We start from the raw sequence: 19,175 nt of genomic DNA, 5'->3' as shown, positions 1-19,175 counted from the left end.
ACCAAATACTTATTTTCCACCATAATTTGCATATAAATTCATTTAAAATCCTACAATGTGACAATTTTGTCTGTCATAGTTGAAGTGTGCCTATGATGAAAATTACAGGCCTCCCTCATCTTTTTAAGTGGAAGAACATGCACAATTGGTGGCTGACTAAATACTTTTTTGCCCCACTGTATGTATATATGTGTATATATATATATGTATATATGTGTATATATATGTATATGTGTACCAATGTACCACAGAGGGAATTCCAACAACCATGGTGACATTGTGTATCTTTTAATAAAAAGTCCTTTTGTCGATGAAATTTACAGCATGAAAATATACATGAATGACTAACACCACAGATTAATAAACAAAACACTATAAATACACAAATATATAATTGTATATTTATGCACACTAAGGAAGAAAACAAACAAGACTAATAAACAAACGCGTTGCTTTGGTCTAGACGCAGTGGCTACATTTGAAATATATATTTTGTCTGCGTAAAGGACTAGAATGTCGTTCGTTGTTAGACATTTACACAGAAAATGGTTATTATGGGATTCTGAAAAACAGTGAGATGTGAAAAGGGGTTCACTACACCTGTGCTACTTATTCCACGTTAATGTGTTAAAAATCATGCTACAGAGGATATGATGGAGGTATCTGTTTCTATGTGATGAACACATATGAAATATTATTTGGATTAGATGCTTTGTGTTAATACATGTAGTCTGAAGATGCCAAACACAACAAATGATATGTGACATGAATGATGATGATGACAGCCAAATGAAAGATCAATCGCATTGAACAATGATGACCATTAAACCTGTTGCAACTCTAGGGGCAGTGTTTTCATTTTTGGAAAAAAAACGTTCCCGTTTTAAACGGGATATTTTGTCAGAACAAGATGCTAGAACATGCATATAATTGACAGCTTTGGATAGAAAACACTCTAACGTTTCCAAAACTGTAAAGATATTTTCTGTGAGTATAACAGAACTGATGTTGCAGGCGAAAGCCTGAGAAAAATCCAATCCGGAAGTGCCCCATATTTTGAAAGCGCTGGGTTCCAATGAGTCCCTATTGAGCTGTGAATGTGCTATCAACCAGTTTACGCTTTCTATGTGTTCCCCAAGGTGTCTACAGCATTGTGACGTAGTTTTACGCATTTATGTTGAAGAATAGCCGTAGGCGGCTACATTGCGTAAGTGGTCAACTGATGGCTCCCAGGGTGACTCTCGCGTAAAATACAGAGGTAGCCATTACTCCAATCGGTCCTACTGAAAAACGTATTGATATATTATCGAATAGATATTTGAAAAACACCTTGAGGATTGATTATAAACAACTTTTGCCATGTTTCTGTCGATATTATTGAGCTAATTTGGAATATTTTTCGCCGTTTTCATGACTGCAATTTCCGGATGGTTTCTCAGCCAAACTTGAAGAACAAACGGAGCTATTTCGCCAACAAAAATAATCTTTTTGGGAAAAAAAACTTTGGCTATCTACCTGGGAGTCTCGTGAGTGAAAACATCCGAAGTTCATCAAAGGTAAACTATTTAATTTGATTGCTTTTCTGATTTGTGAAAAGGTTGCCTGCTGCTAGCAAGGCATAATGCTATGCTAGGCTATCGATAAACTTACACAAATGCTTGTCTAGCTTTGGATGTAAAGCATATTTTGAAAATCTGAGATGACAGGGTGATTAACAAAAGGCTAAGCTGTGTCTCAATATATTTCATTTGTGATTTTCATGAATAGGAATAATTTTCTAGGGATATTTATGTCCGTTGCGTTATGCTAATTAGTGTCAGGCGATGATTACGCTCCTGCATGCGGGATAGGGAGTCAGTAGAGGTTCGTGCTGACCAATGTAAACCTTGGCTAAAAGCTGGATATTTCCCAAATGTTAGTATATACACTGAACAAAGATATAAATGGAACTTGTAAAGTGTTGGTCCCCCCCAAAAAATCACAAATTTTCCATATGCACAAAAAGCTTATTTCTCAAATGTGTTTACATCCCTGTTAGTGAGCATTTCTCCTTTGCTAAAATAATCCAACCACTTTACAGGCATGGCATAAAAAGAAGCTGATTAAACATGATTATTACACAGGTGCACCTTGTGCTGGGGACAATAAAAGGCTACTTTAAAATGTGAAGTTTTGTCACACAACACAATGCCACCGATGTGTCAGGTTTTGAGGGAGAGTGCAATTGGCAGCTGACTGCAGGAATATCCACCAGAGCTGTTGCCAGAAAATTAAATGTTAATTTGTCTACCATAAGCCACCTCCCACATCGTTTTAGAGAATTTGGCAGTACGTCCAACTGGTCTCAGAACCGCAGACCATGTGTAACCACGCCAGCCCAGGACCTCCACATCCGGCTTCTTCACCTGAGATTGTCTGGGGGGGTATTTATGTCATTAATAAAGCTCTTTTGCAGGGAAAACATTGTCTGGGCCTGGCTCCCCAGTGGGTGGGCCTATGCCCTCCAAGGCCCACCCATGGCTGCACCTGTGCCCAATCATGTGAAATCCATAGATTAAAGCCTAATGAATTTATTTCAATTGACTGATTTCCTTGTATGAACAGTAACTCAGTTAAATCTTTGAAATTGTTGCATGTTAAGTTAATATTTGTGTCTGTTTGCATGTTGCGTTTATATTACAGTATGCTAATCAAAATGCAGCTTGTTCAACAAAAAATTATGGAGTATGTAAAATATGATGTAAAAAAATATTTTAATGCATGCAATAGATCACTCCACTCTTTCTAGACCTTTTCCAATTCTGATTGATCATCTCATTGGGATATGTGTGGTGCTGCAAAGATATATAGAAATCTTTATTATACTTTGTATATTAAACCCACAATGGTACCGGTGTTACCACAGAATATCTTCAGGCGCTATATAAAAAATATACACATCATCATCATAGATCATATTGATTTTTATTTATCTGTTTAAGAATCTTTTTTATATACTTTGTTTTACTCTGTAATACAAAAGATCACACCTCTAGTTGAATCCATTCTTATGAGAAAGCACAACTGAAGACTGCCTTATTTATTCAGGAACCAGCATAGACATAGAATTACATTATAGTAATTATATTTCTATGGTTCCTGGTGGCTGCCAATATGTTGACCAGAGATTTCAGTCCAATCCCCCTTGGATCTCCCAAGGCAATAATATAACCAGTGTAACAGTTCCATAATGACCGGGGTGTCATGCCTTAGGCTAATCTATCATGCAATGTCCAGCACAAACCCCTACATTATCTGGACCGACTCTGACAGACAGGGAAAGACATGCAATCATGCCATCCACATTATCTACATGTCAGTGAGGGCGTCTCACAGTCAGGGACAGGAAGACTAGGAAGTGTTATTTGGCTTTTTTGAGTGAGTGAGGGAGGGAGAGGGGGGGGGGGGTCTAGTAATACTCGGAAGAGTATTCACAGTCCAGAGTGTGTGAGAGAGGACAAGGGAGGGAGGCCTACAGTACAGTTTGACAATGATGTTTTGTTGCTTTCACTGTGATACCATCAGGGAAAGTGCCACCAAAGGCTTCCTGATCCACGACCCCTGACCTCATGGATCCAAGAAGGCTCCATAACAGTCCCAGCAGCCGATGCAGCATCAATATCTTTGACGGGCAGCTTTAGGTTTAACCAATAAATGTTTGTTTCTTCTTTTGATATGAAAGTCTGTGCTAGTTAACAGGAAAGCGAAAGAGAGATTTGTTTCTTCCTTTGATATGAGAGTGAGATCTCCCAAGCTGCACTCCCTCTTATTTCTACATGCTTCTATCTCTTCTGTGTCCATACAAAGGGGTCTACGTGAGAAAGACAGAACAGTCACGTCCAGAACTGAAAAGAGCATTATGAGTTTTTGTGCAAAATTATCCCATGTATTCTCTTGGTGTAGCCTAGTTTGTGTCTTAGCCCGTGTTGATAACTGAATGGTTGCACTTGCTATGTGCCAAGAATCGTTATACATTCCATTAAAATACTCCAGTGTTTCTGTAACTGTCGCTTAAAATTGCTACTTCTAGATGAGTTGATGATCCATTGAATACTGTATATATAACATGAGAACACATTGTAAAAGTGGAAAATTTGCTCTGAGTCCTGTGGACAAACGTAAACACAGTCGAGGGGTGATGCCATCTTTATTGTGATGTCATAATTATGTGCTGGTCGTCAGGTAGTCACCCCTGTGTGCTATATACAGATATGATTTCACTTGACTTGATCTGAGATTTGTGCCCTTTATCTGAGACTCCCATTGCTTTCAATGCCCTGATTTGAGCAAGGTTTGAGTGATGCCTGCTTGTTTCTCAAGTCAAAAGTCATAGTATACGTCCCATAGAGTGCTGGTACTATAGCTGGGCAATCAAACCCATGTGAGAAGGCAAGGAGGATGTGTTGGTCTGAGGGTGAATCTCAATCTGGAAAGGAAACCACTTTAACCTGTTGAGATACACCCTAAACTTCTTTCAAGTCCGAATGGCGAAGTGATAGAGTCCTTTCTGACTGTTAGCTGTTCCTGTGAGGGCCTAGAGGAGGGTGCATCCCAGCATCCCAGTGTCTAGTGGAGTAAATCAACCCTGAGACAGAGATGCTCCCTGTCCATGACAGCATACACACTTAGAGAAAAAGGTTCCAAAAGTATACTTCGGCTGTCCCCATGGGGGAACCCTTTTTGGTTTGAGGTTCTGCATGGAACCTAAAGGGTTCTATCTGGAACCAAAACTAGTTATTCAAGGGGTTATCCTATGGGAACAGACGAGAACCCTTTTAGGTTCTAGATAACACATCTTTTCCTAAGAGTGTAGAGAAGTAAAGAGTGCTGGTACTGTGGTTAGGGGAGTAAGTCCAGGTGCACCCTCTGTAGTCTGGATGCAAAACGGTAACCTGTTCTCTAGCCAAAATAAGTGCACTACATAGCGAATAGGGTTCCATTTTGGATGCAGACCTCTTAGTAGCAGTGATGGGGAAATCAGATCAAATCAGGGTGCTGGTACTAATTGTCATGGGAGCGAGAGGACACTGGGGTTAGACATCTCCCTATCTGGTCTCTAAATTTAGCTGGGGTTAGACAAATCCCTGTCTGGTCTCTAAATCTCACTGGGGCGAGAGGACACCCTTGTATGGTCCCTCTAAATCTCAGTAGCTGCGATCTCCTCGAAGTGGATGTCGTTGCTGCCGCTGTGGACGTCGTAGTCCTCTACATCTCTGTTCTCCAGCTCTAGACTGAGCTCTCTCATCACCCTCTCTAGATCTCTGTTCCTCCTGTACATCTGGATGTAGTTCTGCTGCAGCTGTTTCTGGTAGCGGATCACCTTTTCCTTTTCCTCCTGCCAGACCTTCCTCTCCTCCTCAAATCCTCCCAGCTGCTCCTCACTGCTCCTCCTCTCGTACATCAGCTCTGCCCTCAGCCTCTCCACCTGACACACAACAAATGGATTTATTGGTTGATTAACTGATTAGTGGAATTTATTTGATCATTTAAAATCCATATGAAGTTGTTCTATCACAATGTTAAAACAATACACAACAGAGCAGTATAAAAAATAAGTATTATTCAAGCACTATTCTCCAATGAAAATGGTTAAAAATGGATTGGTCGGTCATTGCTTTTCCAAGTGTGTGGTTTTAACATGCATTACAGTGCAGGTTTTACTGTCTGAACACCAATAGAGAAACCACAGAAACTAGTGTGAGGGATGGGGGTTCATATGAAACTGAAAGAAAGTATAAACATCGTTGTTGGAGCTCACCTGTTGCCTGAGTCCCAGCACAGCTTCAGCACTCTGCCTCTGAGCCTTGGTCTCATCACTCTCCCCTCCCCAACCCAGCCTCCCCTCCTCCACCTCTCGGTACCCCACAGAGGGGCAGAGGCCCCCCCTTCCACCCCTCACACCCCCACGCCCCTGGGGGAGGGGCAGGCTCATACATTGGCCCTTAGTGGCTGGTGCCTGGCCTCCAGGAATATAACCTCCTCCCTGATTGGCCAGGGCATCTCGGAGGTGCGCCAACTCTTCCTCCAAGCGTCCGACTTTCTCGCGGAGCAGCTCGGCTTCGCTCTTCCTGCGCTGGAGCTCATTTTCGCAGACCTCCAGCTCCAGGGAGCGTGTTCGTAGGGCCGACCCAGCCTCTTGGGTCGTAGCCTGGCAGTTCTGGAGATCGGACCTGACCTCTCTCAACTGGGACTTCAGGACCACCAGCTCTCCTCCCTTCTGGCTCAGCTCTGACTGGCTCTCCTTCAGTTGCTGTTTCAAAAGGGAGATCTCACCTGATTTCTGACACACCTGGGGAGGGAGGGAGAGAAGGAAGGAGGAAATGAGGGAGAATAAATATTTTGTGAATATTGAGATCACTTACCTTGAAATGATGTACATGAATCAACCCTAACGCCTGACCCACCCACCTCCCACTTGGACTCTTCTAGGCGTGGTCCCAGCTGGGTCTGCTCTCTCTGTATAGAGGCACACCTCCTCTCCAACTCTTCCCTGTCCTGCAGCAGAGAGGAGAAGTCCTCCTGGAGCTTCTTCTTCTCCTGCTGCAGTTGGAACACCTGTAATAAAGACACAGACAGTTACATGCTGACCACACCGCTCGCGTCACGTGTGTGAGCATTGCTAAATAAATTGTAACATACATGTTATTCAATTATTGCACCCCCACTGCTCGCGTGCGCCATTGAGCGTCTGTGTTGCCAAGTACTAATATAGAAGTCAGTTCTATTTGTGACGCTGAACGGAGTGCAAGTCCTGCCTCTCCCATCTTCTCATTGATGTATAGAAGCAGATACCCACGTGCCATCTCCTCATTGGTTATGCCCACATGGGTAATTGAAAAAAGAACTGAGTTCGGTCAGTCACCGTGGTAACTATGGAAGTTAGATGCCAATCGCCATATAAAGTCCAAAGAAGAAAAAGCCTGGAAGGAGGAGAGATGACTAGAAACGATTCGGTTGACCATTTTAAGTGTGGATTAATTGTCGGGAGTAGAGGACCTTGTGCATTTCAGGTAAAATAACAACTCAACGTTTATATCCCAGGACAAATTAGCTAGCAACAGCAAGCTAGCTAAATAGGACAAATTAGCTAGCAACTGCAAGCTAACCAGCTAAATTGCCAAAAATGTTTAATGCTTTTCAACCTGTCCCCAAATTAATATAATTGGTTCAGAGTTTGTTTTGATATTTTAACCTGCGTATCAGGATCGTGTTTGGTGCGGGGGAACAAAATCAATTTGCGCACAATGGCGCACGTGCGCGGCCGATTTGGGTACTGTGTTCGGGTGACATTTTGACAGAAAATTAAGAAATCAAGAAACGCTACCAAAACAGAAACAACATATCATACAGTAATAAACAATAATAATAATAGCTTTTTATGTAACTTGCAACAATACCTGTCACACAAAGAAGGGCCCTGCTTCCCAAACTAAGTTGACTGAAGTATCTCTGTCTGTTACCTGTAGCTGTAAGGCCTGTTGTACTCTCTGGGCCTTCTGTGAAGCCTGTTTCATCTCAGAGGAACAGCTCTGTCTCAGCTCTTCCAGTTCTCTCTCACAGCGAAGCTGCTTCTCCTCGTATACCTACAGGACAGGAGGTCAGGGGTTAGACGTCACAGTTTAGAGGTTACATACAGACTGTGAACCAGCACTAGTATGGCACAAAAGTATACACTGAACAAAAATATAAATGTAACATGTTGGTGCCATGTTTCATGAGCTGGAATAAAAATGTCCATACGCACAAAAAGCTTATTTTTCGCAAATTCTGTGCACAAATTTGTTTACATCCCTGTTAGTGAGCATTTCTCCTTTGCCAAGTTAATGCATCCATCTGACAGGTGTGGCATATCAAGAAGCTGATTAAATAACATGATCATTACACAGGTGCTCCTTGTGCTGGGGACAATAAAAAGCCACTCTAAAATATGCAGTTTTGTCACACAACACAATGTCACAGATGTCTCAAGTTTTGAGGGAGTGTATAATCGGCATGCTGATAGCAGGAATGTCCACCAGAGCTGTTGCCAAAGAATTGAATGTTCATAAGCCACCTCCCACGTCGTTTTAGAGAATTTGGCAGTACGTCCAACATGCCTCACAACAGCAGACCACGTGTAACCACGCCAGCCCAGGACCTCCACATACAACTTCTTTACCTGTGGGATCATCTGAGACCAGCCATCCGGACAGCTGATGAAACTGAGGAGTATTTCTGTCTGTAATAAAGCCCTTTTGTGGGAAAAACTCATTCTGATTGGCCGGGCCTGGCTCCCAAGTGGGTGGGTCTAGGCCCTCCCAGGCCCATCCATGGCTGCGCCACTGCCCAGTCATGTGAAATCCATAGATTAGGGCCTAATGAATTTATTTAAATATCAACTTTATCATTGAAATTGTAGCATGTTTCTTTTATATTTGTGTTCAGTATATATGGAATAATTGAGCTTAGTAATAGAACCAGCAGAAATGACAGAAACAAACATTTTAATCATATTGCTCCTCGAGGCAACACTTTAGGCCTGCTTAAATCCCCTCTCACCTGACAGATGGCGGCCTCGTTCTCGTCCAGGTTCTCTCTGAGTTGCTGCAGCTCCAGGTCTCTCTCCCTCAACTTCTCCTCCAGCTCCCTCACCACCCCCTCGTAACCCTCCAGGGTCGGGGGCGAGCGCCCACATGACCCGCTGTCCGACAGGGGCTGGCCTCGCCCACTCAGCGACCCTGTGCTCTTACTGGACGATGACCGCCCACTGTCCGAGTTTGAGTGACCATGGGAGGTAGAGTGGGCGTGACCGCCGTTGTTCCCCGACCCTCCGTTTGTGGTGGTGGTTCTCCCAGGATCCGGGCCCACCCTGGACCCCCCAGACCCTGAACCCGACCCGGAGGCCTCGCTATTGGCCAGGCTGTAGCCATTGCTGCTGTGGGTGGGCAGGCTGGACAGGGAGTTACGGCCAGAGTCTGACATGGAGCAGGAATGGCTGTTGCGAGCATTGCGTCCTCCGCTGTATGAGTTCCTCTTGCTATCTGAGGAAGAAGACGAGCCGACCAGAGGTTCAACGTTCCCGTAGCTCCCAGTGCCATTGACCACGTTATTGAACACGGTATTCACGTTATTGACCACTGTATTTCCATTATTCCCATTGATCGACAGGGGCAAGAGGAGGTTGAGGCTGCCTTGGCTCTCAGAGAGGTTGCCCCCTGGTCTCGGGGAGAGGTATTGCACTGAGTGGCGGTTCTTCGGGACCACCGGTTTGAACGCGGTGGGACGGATCAGAATCTTCTCCATGTTCTGCAATGGAAGACAGTTTTTGTTAATGAAGACAGTATTTGTTAATGAAGACAGTATTTGTTAATGAAGACAGTATTTGTTAATGAAGACATTATTTGTTAACATCTCTAGGGGGTGTGGGATGGTAGCGTCCCACACCTGGCCAACATCCACCTGGCCAACATCCAGTGAAATTGCAGAGCGCCAAATTCAAAAACAGAAAAACTCATTATAAAAATGTATAAAACATACAAGTGTCATACATCGGTTTAAAGATTAACTTCTTGTTAATCCAACCACGGTGTCAGATTTAAAAAAGGCTTTACTGCGAAAGCTTACCATGCAATTATCTGAGAACAGCTATTTCTGACTTTTGTAACTTCTCTACTTGGCTGGTAACTGTTTGCAATGATTTCTCTGCTGGGTGCAATAAAATGAATCACTTACCTTTGATGATCTTCATATGGTTGCACTCACAATACTCCCATTTACTCAATAAATGTTTGTTTTGTTCGATAAAGTCCCTCTTTATATCCAAAAACCTCGCGTTTTGTTCAGTAATCCGCAGTCACAACAGGCAGACGAAAAATCGGAAAAGTATCAGTAAAGTTCGTAGAAACATATCAAACGATGTTTATAATTAATCCTCAGGTTGCTTTTAGTCATAATAATCAATAATATTTCAACCGGACAAAAGCTTTGTCAATGAAAAACCTCTGGGACACTGCAGTGTCCACTCATTCAGAGTGGTCTTACTCCCTCATTTCTCAGAATACAAGCCTGAAACAATTTCTAAAGACTGTTGACATCTAATGGAAGCCATAGGAAGTGCAATTTGAGTCCTAAGTCAATGGATACTGTAACGGCATTCAATAGAAAATTACAAACATAAACAAATCCCACTTCCTGGATGGATTTTTCTCAGGTTTTCGCCTGCCATATCAGTTCTGTTATACTCACATACATTATTTGACCAGTTTTGGAAACTTTAGAGTGTTTCTATCCAAATATACCAATTATATGCATATCCTATTTTCTGGGCCTGAGTAGCAGGCAGTTTACTTTGGGCACGCTATTCATCCAGAGGTGAAAATAGTGCCCCCTACTCTAGTGAAGTTAATGAAGACAGTATTTGTTAACGGAAGACAATATTTGTTAATTGTTTCTGTTGTTCATACAGTGGGGCAAAAAAGTATTTAGTCAGCCACCAATTGTGCAAGTTCTCCCACTTAAAAAGATGAGAGTAATTTTCATCATAGGTACACTTCAACTATGACAGACAAAATGAGATTTTTTTCTCTCCAGAAATTCACATTGTAGGATTTTTAATGAATTTATTTGCAAATTATGGTGGAAAATAAGTATTTGGTCAATAACAAAAGTTTATCTCAATACTTTGTTGGCAATGACAGAGGTCAAATGTTTTCTGTACGTCTTCACAAGGTTTTCACACACTGTTGCTGGTATTTTGGCCATTCCTCCATGCAGATATCCTCTAGAGCAGTGATGCGCCAAAACATCACTGCTCTAGAGGATATCTGCATGGAGGAATGGGCCAAAATACCAGCAACTGTGTGTGAAAACCTTGTGAAGACTTACAGAAAACGTTTGACCTCTGTCATTGCCAACAAAGGGTATATAACAAAGTATTGAGATAAACTTTTGTTATTGACCAAATACTTATTTTCCACCATAATTTGCAAATAAATTCATTAAAAATCCTACAATGTGATTTTCTGGCATTTTTTTCCTCATTTTGTCTGTCATAGTTGAAGTGTTCCTATGATGAAAATGACTCTCATCTTTTTAAGTGGGAGAACTTGCACAATTGGTGGCTGACTAAATACTTTTTTGCCCCACTGTATCAAGTGCATTTCCAGAAAACTCACTTTAATACATCTTAACATTGTTGTTTTTAATGATAAATAATGAATTATTATCATGTTCATGATTTTCCTTATTGCCTGATATCAAAATCAATTGAATCTAGACAAGGCCCTCTCAATCCTATAGTATCATAGCTCCGACCAACACTTTACTGGCATTTCCTTGTTAGATAAAGGGAAAGAAATATAAAAGAAACTGACATTGGTGATTTATACCAGCAGTGTTAATTAGAAATGCCTGGTCTCCTCCCGTTGAAGACAGGCACACTGATAGGACGGAAGGTCATTCTGAATGCTCTGATTGGCTTCATTAATATTCATAGGTTTCCAGTAAGCAGCTTTTCTAATGATTTTGAGTATGTCACGACATAAGAGAGAGGGGGGGAGAGAGAGAGAGAGACAGAGGGGAGGGAGGAGAGGGTGGAGAGAGGAAGAGAAAGTTGTAGGGACGGAGAGAGAGAGAGATAGGGACGGATCAAGAGAAGGAGGAGAGAGAGAGAGAGAAAGACAGCTCTCTACACAGGTTCGGTAAGCGGTTTTCTTAATGGTTTCCCTCAGCCCTCATTAAGTGCGTCAGATAATATGAGATAGCTCTGACATTGATTATATAGACGCGAGGTGACTGACTGTTAAAAGATCTATACCCAGCATTGTCTGAGCTGTGATCATGGTTCCCGATTATAAATAGAAATGAATAGCCAATCAGAGAGCAGAGAGGATCTAAGGTAAAACATGTCGCATAGTAGCACCTCACCACCGGTGCTGTTTATTAGCTGGGAGTAGTTGGTTAATAGTGAGGTGATGAAATGTTCACTTCACCATTATATAGAAGTATTATTAGTTAGCTAGACTCTATGTTCTGTATATGAGCTTAGTGAGGATTTTACAAGTGAAACTTACAATTGAGAAAGAAAAAAAAGTATACTAATGATAGGCTTAATAAACACAATGACAATGCATGGGCATTACCAACAGGAAGCTGGGATGGTCTTTTCTTGACTATATAGTTAATATAGGACTTATTAGGGGTACCCAGATACCACAAGCTCGGAAACCACTTGACATTTAGGAAATCCCCCTCCGAAACTCACCTTCTCCAGTTTTCCCGACACAGGGATGAGTTTGGGCGGCGGCCCGCTGATATTCCCGTTGAGACCTCGGTTATTCCTCTGCTCCTCCGAGTCGCTACACGGACTCCCCACCGTCACAACATGGTTATCATTCACCTCCTCCCTCACAAACCCATAGTTCCCATTCCCTCCACTACCACCACCACCTCCAGCCACACACCCAGCCGCCCCAGCAGATTTACCCGCCCGAGGCTGCTTCTTGGTGGGCAGTGGCGGCGGCTGGAGCTTGGTGGGCTGGAGCTGGGTCTGGTTGTTGATGATCAGTAGTTGTTCCAGGGAGCTTCCGCAGGGCAGGGTGTTGCTATCACCCTGGAGCTTGGTGGGCTGGAGCTGGGTCTGGTTGTTGATGATCAGTAGTTGTTCCAGGGAGCTCCCGCTGGGCAGGGTGTTGCTATCACCCTGGAGCTTGGTGGGCTGGAGCTGGGTCTGGTTGTTGATGATCAGTAGTTGTTCCAGGGAGCTCCCGCTGGGCAGGGTGTTGCTATCACCCTGGAGCTTGAAACAATTGGTAGTTGGGGTGTTACGGCGTGGCTTAGTGCTGAAATAAAAATAATGATCATTTAGAATAATCATTGATAAGAATTACAGTATACAGCACTTTTCCAGTAGCTCTTTTCCATAGTAAGGGAAGAATCACTAGCCTGGCCCCAGGTCTGTTTGTGCTCTTATTTGGTATGATAATCCCATAAGGAGTTGTCAATAGAGCAGAAACAAGGCAAAAGACTGGCATCCAGGCTAGAAAAGCACCTTGTCCACACCCAATATACTCTGAGTGCCAGATCTGTTTGTGCTACCATGCCAACTACTTGTCACTTATTCTCAAGCCATGTTTGTCTTGACCAGGACAGCAATAGAGTGGGCAAGGGCATGAACAGACTGGCACCCGGGCTACGACCGATGAGTAGCACCCTACCTGAACTCTCTGGCAGCCCGGCAGTGTCGCTGCTCCTGATGGGTCCGGCCAGAGATGAGGCTGCTGACAGAGCCCATGGTGGCTCCGGGGACAAAGGGGCCACAGGGCCCTCCGACGACAGGGGAGAGGGTGACGATATGGAGACTTGTGGGAGGCTTGGGGTGGTCAGTCACAGACACAGGCAGGGTCTGAACCAGAGCCATGTTACCTGGACAACACCAGACATACACCCAACACACTCTGCAGAGAGAGAGAGAGAGAGAGGCAGTAACACAATTAGACCCAACCCAATTAATAGAAAACAAGAATACAGTGGGGCAAAAAAGTATTTAGTCAGCCACCAATTGTGCAAGTTCTCCCACTTAAAAAGATGAGAGAGGTCTGTAATTTTCATCATAGGTACGCTTCAACTATGACAGACAAAATGAGAGAAATAATCCAGAAAATCACATTGTAGGATTTTTAATGAATTTATTTGCAAATTATGGTGGGAAATAAGTATTTGGTCACCTACAAACAAGCAAGATTTCTGGCTCTCACAGACCTGTAACTTCTTCTTTAAGAGGCTCCTCTGTCCTCCACTCGTTACCTGTATTAATGGCACCTGTTTGAACTTGTTATCAGTATAAAATACACCTGTCCACAACCTCAAACAGTCACACTCCAAACTCCACTATGGCCAAGACCAAAGAGCTGTCAAAGGACACCAGAAACAAAATTGTAGATCTGCACCAGGCTGGGAAGACTGAATCTGCAATAGGTGAGCAGCTTGGTGTGAAGAAATCAACTGTGGGAGCAATTATTAGGAAATGGAAGACATACAAGACCACTGATAATCTCCCTCGATCTGGGGCTCCACGCAAGATCTCACCCGTGGGGTCAAAATGATCACAAGAACGGTGAGCAAAAATCCCAGAACCACACGGGGGGGACCTAGTGAATGACCTGCAGAGAGCTGGGACCAAAGTAACAAAGCCTACCATCAGTAACACACTACGCCGCCAGGGACTCAAATCCTGCAGTGCCAGACGTGTCCCCCTGCTTAAGCCAGTACATGTCCAGGCACGTCCGAAGTTTGCTAGAGAGCATTTGGATGATCCAGAAGAAGATTGGGAGAATGTCATATGGTCAGATGAAACCAAAATAGAACTTTTTGGTAAAAACTCAACTCGTCGTGTTTGGAGGACAAAGAATGCTGAGTTGCATCCAAAGAACACCATACTGTGAAGCATGGGGGTGGAAACATCATGCTTTGCGGCTGTTTTTCTGCAAAGGGACCACAATTGGTGGCTGACTAAATACTTTTTTGCCCCACTGTATATATTCACATTGCAAAGAATGAACACAAAAACTGAGCAAACCAGAATGCTATTTGGCCCTAACCAGAGAGTGCAAAGTGGCAGAATACCTGACCACTGTGACTGACCAATTATTAAGGAAAGCTTTGACTATGTACAGACTCAGTAAGCATAGCCTTGCTATTGAGAAAGGCCGCTGTAGGCAGACCTGGCTCTCAAGAGAAGACAGGCTATGTGCACACTGCCCACAAAATGAGGTGGAAACTGAGCTGCACTTCCTAACCTCCTGCCCAATGTATGACCATTTTAGAGACACATATTTCCCTCAGATTACACAGATCCACAAAGAATTCAGATAAACTCCCATATCGACTGGGTGAAATACCACGGTGTGTCATCACGACATGAAGAATTGTGACCTGTTGCCACAAGAACAAACACCATTGTAAATACAATCCATATTTACGTTTATTTATTTTCCCTTTGGTACTTTTTGCACATCGTTACAACACTGTAAATAGACATAAAACATGTGAAATGTCTCTATTCCTTTGGAACTTTTGTGGGTGTAATATTTACTGTTTACTGTTCATTTTATATTGTTTATTTCACTTTTGTTTATAATCTATTTCACTTGCTTCCGCAATGTAAACATATGTTTCCCATGCAAATGAAGCCATTTGAATTTAATTGAGATAGAAAGCGAGATAGAGAGAAAAGTTTAATTTCAATGGAATTTTGTCAGGTCATCATGACGGCTACTGTTGGCTTCCTCACTGATACAGTTAAAATGTCACACTCAAACCATCAGTATAGGAAACAGAGATAGAGAGTGTGTGCAGAGGGTAGAGGGAGTTCAATATCTTTTGTGTGTGTGTGTGTGCTTGGTGTTTAAGTGTTTAATTTCCAGCCAATATTATGCTAGTGTGAGTTGTGTGAGTTGCCTCGGGTACAGGGAGGGGACATTTTATATTTAGCCTGTTGTGCATCGCTCAAAGCTGTCTGGCCAAGAGGAATAATACAACCCAACTATGATGGCACACTGCATGTCAGAGCCATCAGTCACACACACACACACACACACACACACACACACACACACACACACACACACACACACACACACACACACACACACACACACACACACACACACACACACACACACACACACACACACACACACACACACACACACACACACACACACACACACACACACACAGGTGTGTCAAATCCATCACATACATGTGTTTAGCAGATGTTATTGCGAGTGTAGCGAAATGCTTGTGCTTCTAGTTCTGACAGTGCAGCAATATCTAACAAGTAATATCTAACAAGTAATATCTAACAATTTCACAACAAATACCTATTACACATAAATCTAAGTAAAGGAATAGAATTAAGAATATATCAATATTTGGACGAGTAATGTCAGAGCGGCATAGACTAAGATACAGTAGGATAGAATACAGTGTATACATATGAGATGAGTAATGCAAGATATGTAAACATTATTAAAGTCACATTATTAAAAGTGACTAGTGTTCCATTTATTAAAGTGGCCAATGATTTCAAGTCTGTATATGTAGGCTGCAGCCTCTCTGTGCTTGTCAGAGCCGTGTGTATAGGTGGCAGGGAAGTCAGGCGCAGGAGAGTCAAACGGAGTGTAAATGGAGTCTTTTAATATATGTTCACTTAACATGCTCCAAACACTAAATACATACATACATAAACAAACATGGGTACGAGGACCCGTCGCGCACCTATACAACATAAACAACACTTGACATAAAACAATCTCTGACAAAGACATGAGGGGAAACAGAGGGTTAAATACACAACAGGTAATGAATGGGATTGAAAACAGGTGTGTGGGAAGACAAGACAAAACCAATGGAAAATGAAAAATGGATCAATGATGGCTAGAAGGCCGGTGACGTCGACAGCCGAGCACCGCCCGAACAAGGAGAGGCAACGACTTCGGCAGAAGTCGTGACAGTGCTAGTGATGGCTGTTTAACAATCTGATGATAGAAGGTTTGAGATAGAAGCTGTTTTTCAGTCTCTCGGTCCCAGCTTTGATGCACCTGTACTGACCTCGCCTTCTGGATGATAGCGGGCTGAACAGGCCGTTGGCTTGGGTGGTTAAAATCAAATCAAACTGTATTTGTCACATGCGCCGAATACAAGTGTAGACCTTACCGCGAAATGCCTTCTTACACGCCCTTAACCAATAATTCAGTTCAATAAGAGTTAAGAAAGTACTTACCAAATAAACTAAAGTAAAAAATAATAATAACCTAACAATAACGAGGCTATATACAGGGGGTACCTGTACCAAGTCAGTGTGCGGTGGTACAGGTTAGAGGTCATTTGTACATGTAGGTAGGAGTGAAGTGACTATGCAATCATAATAAACAGTGAGTAGCAGCAGTGTAAAAGCAAATGGAGGGGGGGGGGATCAATGTAAGTAGTCCAGTGGTCATCTGATTAGTTGTTAAGCAGTCTTATGGCTTGGGGGTAGAAGCTGTTAACTTCACTAGGGTAGGGGGCAGCGTTCTGAATTTTGGATGAAAAGCGTGCCCAAATTAAACTGCCTGCTACTCAGGCCCAGAAGCTAGGATATGCATATAATTAGTATATTTGGATAGAAACCACTCTAACGTTTCCAAAACTGTTAAAATAAGGTCTGTGAGTATAACAGAACTGATATGGCAGGCGAAAACCTGAGGAAAATCCATCCAGGATGTACTATTATTTTGAAAGGCTGTTTTTCCATTGAAAGCCTATCCACCATACAAAGACTTAGGACCCAGTTCACGATCTCTATGGCTTCTTCTACATGTGGCCAGTCTTTAGGCATTGTTTCAGGCTTTTACTCTGAAAAATGGGGGAGATACAGCACTTTCAATGAGTGGACAGTGGAAATTTCCAGACATGAGTCCAGCGTGTGATCGGGAGTGCGCCTTTCTTGTTTCTCCTTTTCTATTGACGAAGCTTTTGTCTGGTTTAAATATTATTGATTATTTATGACAAAAACAACCTGAGGATTGATTTTAAACATCGTTTGACATGTTTCTACAAACTTTTTTTGTACTTTTTTAAACTTTTCGTCTGGATGTTGAGAGCGCGCATTGTGCCTTTGGAATACTGAACTAAACTAACCAACAGAACGGAGATTTTTGGACATAAGGGACATTATCGAACAAAACAAACATGTATTGTCTAACATGGAGACCTGGGAGCGCCACCAGATGAAGATCATCAAAGGTAAGTGATTAATTTTAACGCTATTTCTGACTTTTGTGACACCTCTCCTTGGTTGAAAAATGGCTGTATGGTTTTCTGTTGCTAGGCACTGACCTAACATAATCGTGTGGTGGGCTTTCGCGGTAAAGTCTTTTTGAAATCTGACACAGCGGCTGGATTAACAAGATGTTTATCTTTAATCCTATGTATAAAACTTGTATTTTTCATCAATGTTTATGATGAGTATTTCTGTAATTTGATGTGGCTCTGAAATTTCACCGGATGTTTGTTTGAGACAATGATTACTGTACATAATGCGCCAATTTCAACTGAGGTCTTTGGACATAAAGATGAACTTTATCGAACAAAACACACATTTATTGTGTAACATGAAGACCTGTGAGTGCCATCTGATGAAGATCAAAGGTTAGTGATTCATTTAATCGCTAAACTGACTATTGTGAGCCCTCTCCTTGGCTGGAAAATGGCTGTATGTTTTTTTGTGACTAGGTGCTGAACTAACATAATCGCATGGTGTGCTAACGCAGTAAAGCCTTTTTGAAATCGGACACTGTGGTTGGATTTACAAGAAGTTTATCTTTAAAATGCTGTATAATACTTGTATGTTTGAGGAATTTTAATTATGGGATTTCTGTTGTTTTGAATTTGGCGCCCTGCAATTTCACTTGCTGTTGTCAAGGTGGGACGCTACTGTCCCACTGGTACTAGAGAGGTTAAGGAGCCTTTTGGTTCTAGACTTGGCGCTCCGGTACCATGCGGTAGCAGAGAAAACTGTCTATGACTTGGGTGACTGGAGCCTGACAATTTTATGAGCTTTCTTCTGACACTGCCAATTATATAGGTCCTGGACTGCAGGAAGCTTGGCCCCAGTGATGCCCTGGGACGTATGCACTACCCTCTGCAGCGCCTTACGGTCTAATGCCGAGTAGTTGCCATACCAAGAGGTCATGCAAGTGGTCAGGATGCTCTTGAGGGTGCAGCTGTAGAACTTTTTGAGGATCTGGGGACCCATGCCAAATCTTTTCAGTCTCCTGAGGGGGAAAAGGTTTTGTCGTGCCCTCTTGGTGTGTTTGGACCATGATAGATCGTTGGTGATGTGGACACCAAGGAGTGGAGCTCAGACGGCCATTTCCTGTAGTCCACGATCAACTCTTTTGTCTTGCTCACATCGAGGGAGAGATTGTTGTCCTGGCACCACACTGCCAGTTCTCTGACCTCCTCCCTATAGGCTGTCTCATCGTTCTTGTGTCGTCAGCAAACTTAATGGTGTTGGAGTCGTGTTTGGCCACGCAGTCGTGGGTGAACAAGGAGTACAGGAAGGGACTAAGTACACACCCTTAAGGGGCCCCAGTGTTGAGGATCTGCGTGGCAGA

The 19,175-nt window shown here is 42.9% G+C and overlaps 1 protein-coding gene across 2 annotated transcripts in view; it reads right to left on the bottom strand.

The window, feature by feature from the left end:
* Positions 1-272: 272 nt before the first annotated feature.
* LOC115134945 (leucine zipper putative tumor suppressor 2 homolog) overlaps positions 273-19,175 on the bottom strand; it is a 101,441-nt gene continuing 82,538 nt past the window's right edge. For both annotated transcript variants that reach the window (XM_029669064.2, XM_029669063.2), the window contains 7 exons: positions 13,233-13,472; positions 12,281-12,857; positions 8,578-9,324; positions 7,500-7,622; positions 6,448-6,594; positions 5,798-6,328; positions 273-5,464 (listed from right to left, as the gene is read on the bottom strand). In XM_029669064.2, coding sequence (XP_029524924.1) covers positions 5,177-5,464; positions 5,798-6,328; positions 6,448-6,594; positions 7,500-7,622; positions 8,578-9,324; positions 12,281-12,857; positions 13,233-13,435 — 2,616 coding nt within the window. In that variant the 5' untranslated portion in view covers positions 13,436-13,472 and the 3' untranslated portion in view covers positions 273-5,176. The remainder of the gene's footprint in view (positions 5,465-5,797; positions 6,329-6,447; positions 6,595-7,499; positions 7,623-8,577; positions 9,325-12,280; positions 12,858-13,232; positions 13,473-19,175) is intronic.

Source organism: Oncorhynchus nerka, linkage group LG10 (assembly GCF_034236695.1).
Source record: "Oncorhynchus nerka isolate Pitt River linkage group LG10, Oner_Uvic_2.0, whole genome shotgun sequence".
Classification (NCBI taxonomy): Eukaryota; Metazoa; Chordata; class Actinopteri; order Salmoniformes; family Salmonidae; genus Oncorhynchus; species Oncorhynchus nerka.
The sequence above is the reverse complement of the archived record's forward strand: the minus strand, read 5'-3'. Positions and strand labels throughout refer to the sequence as shown.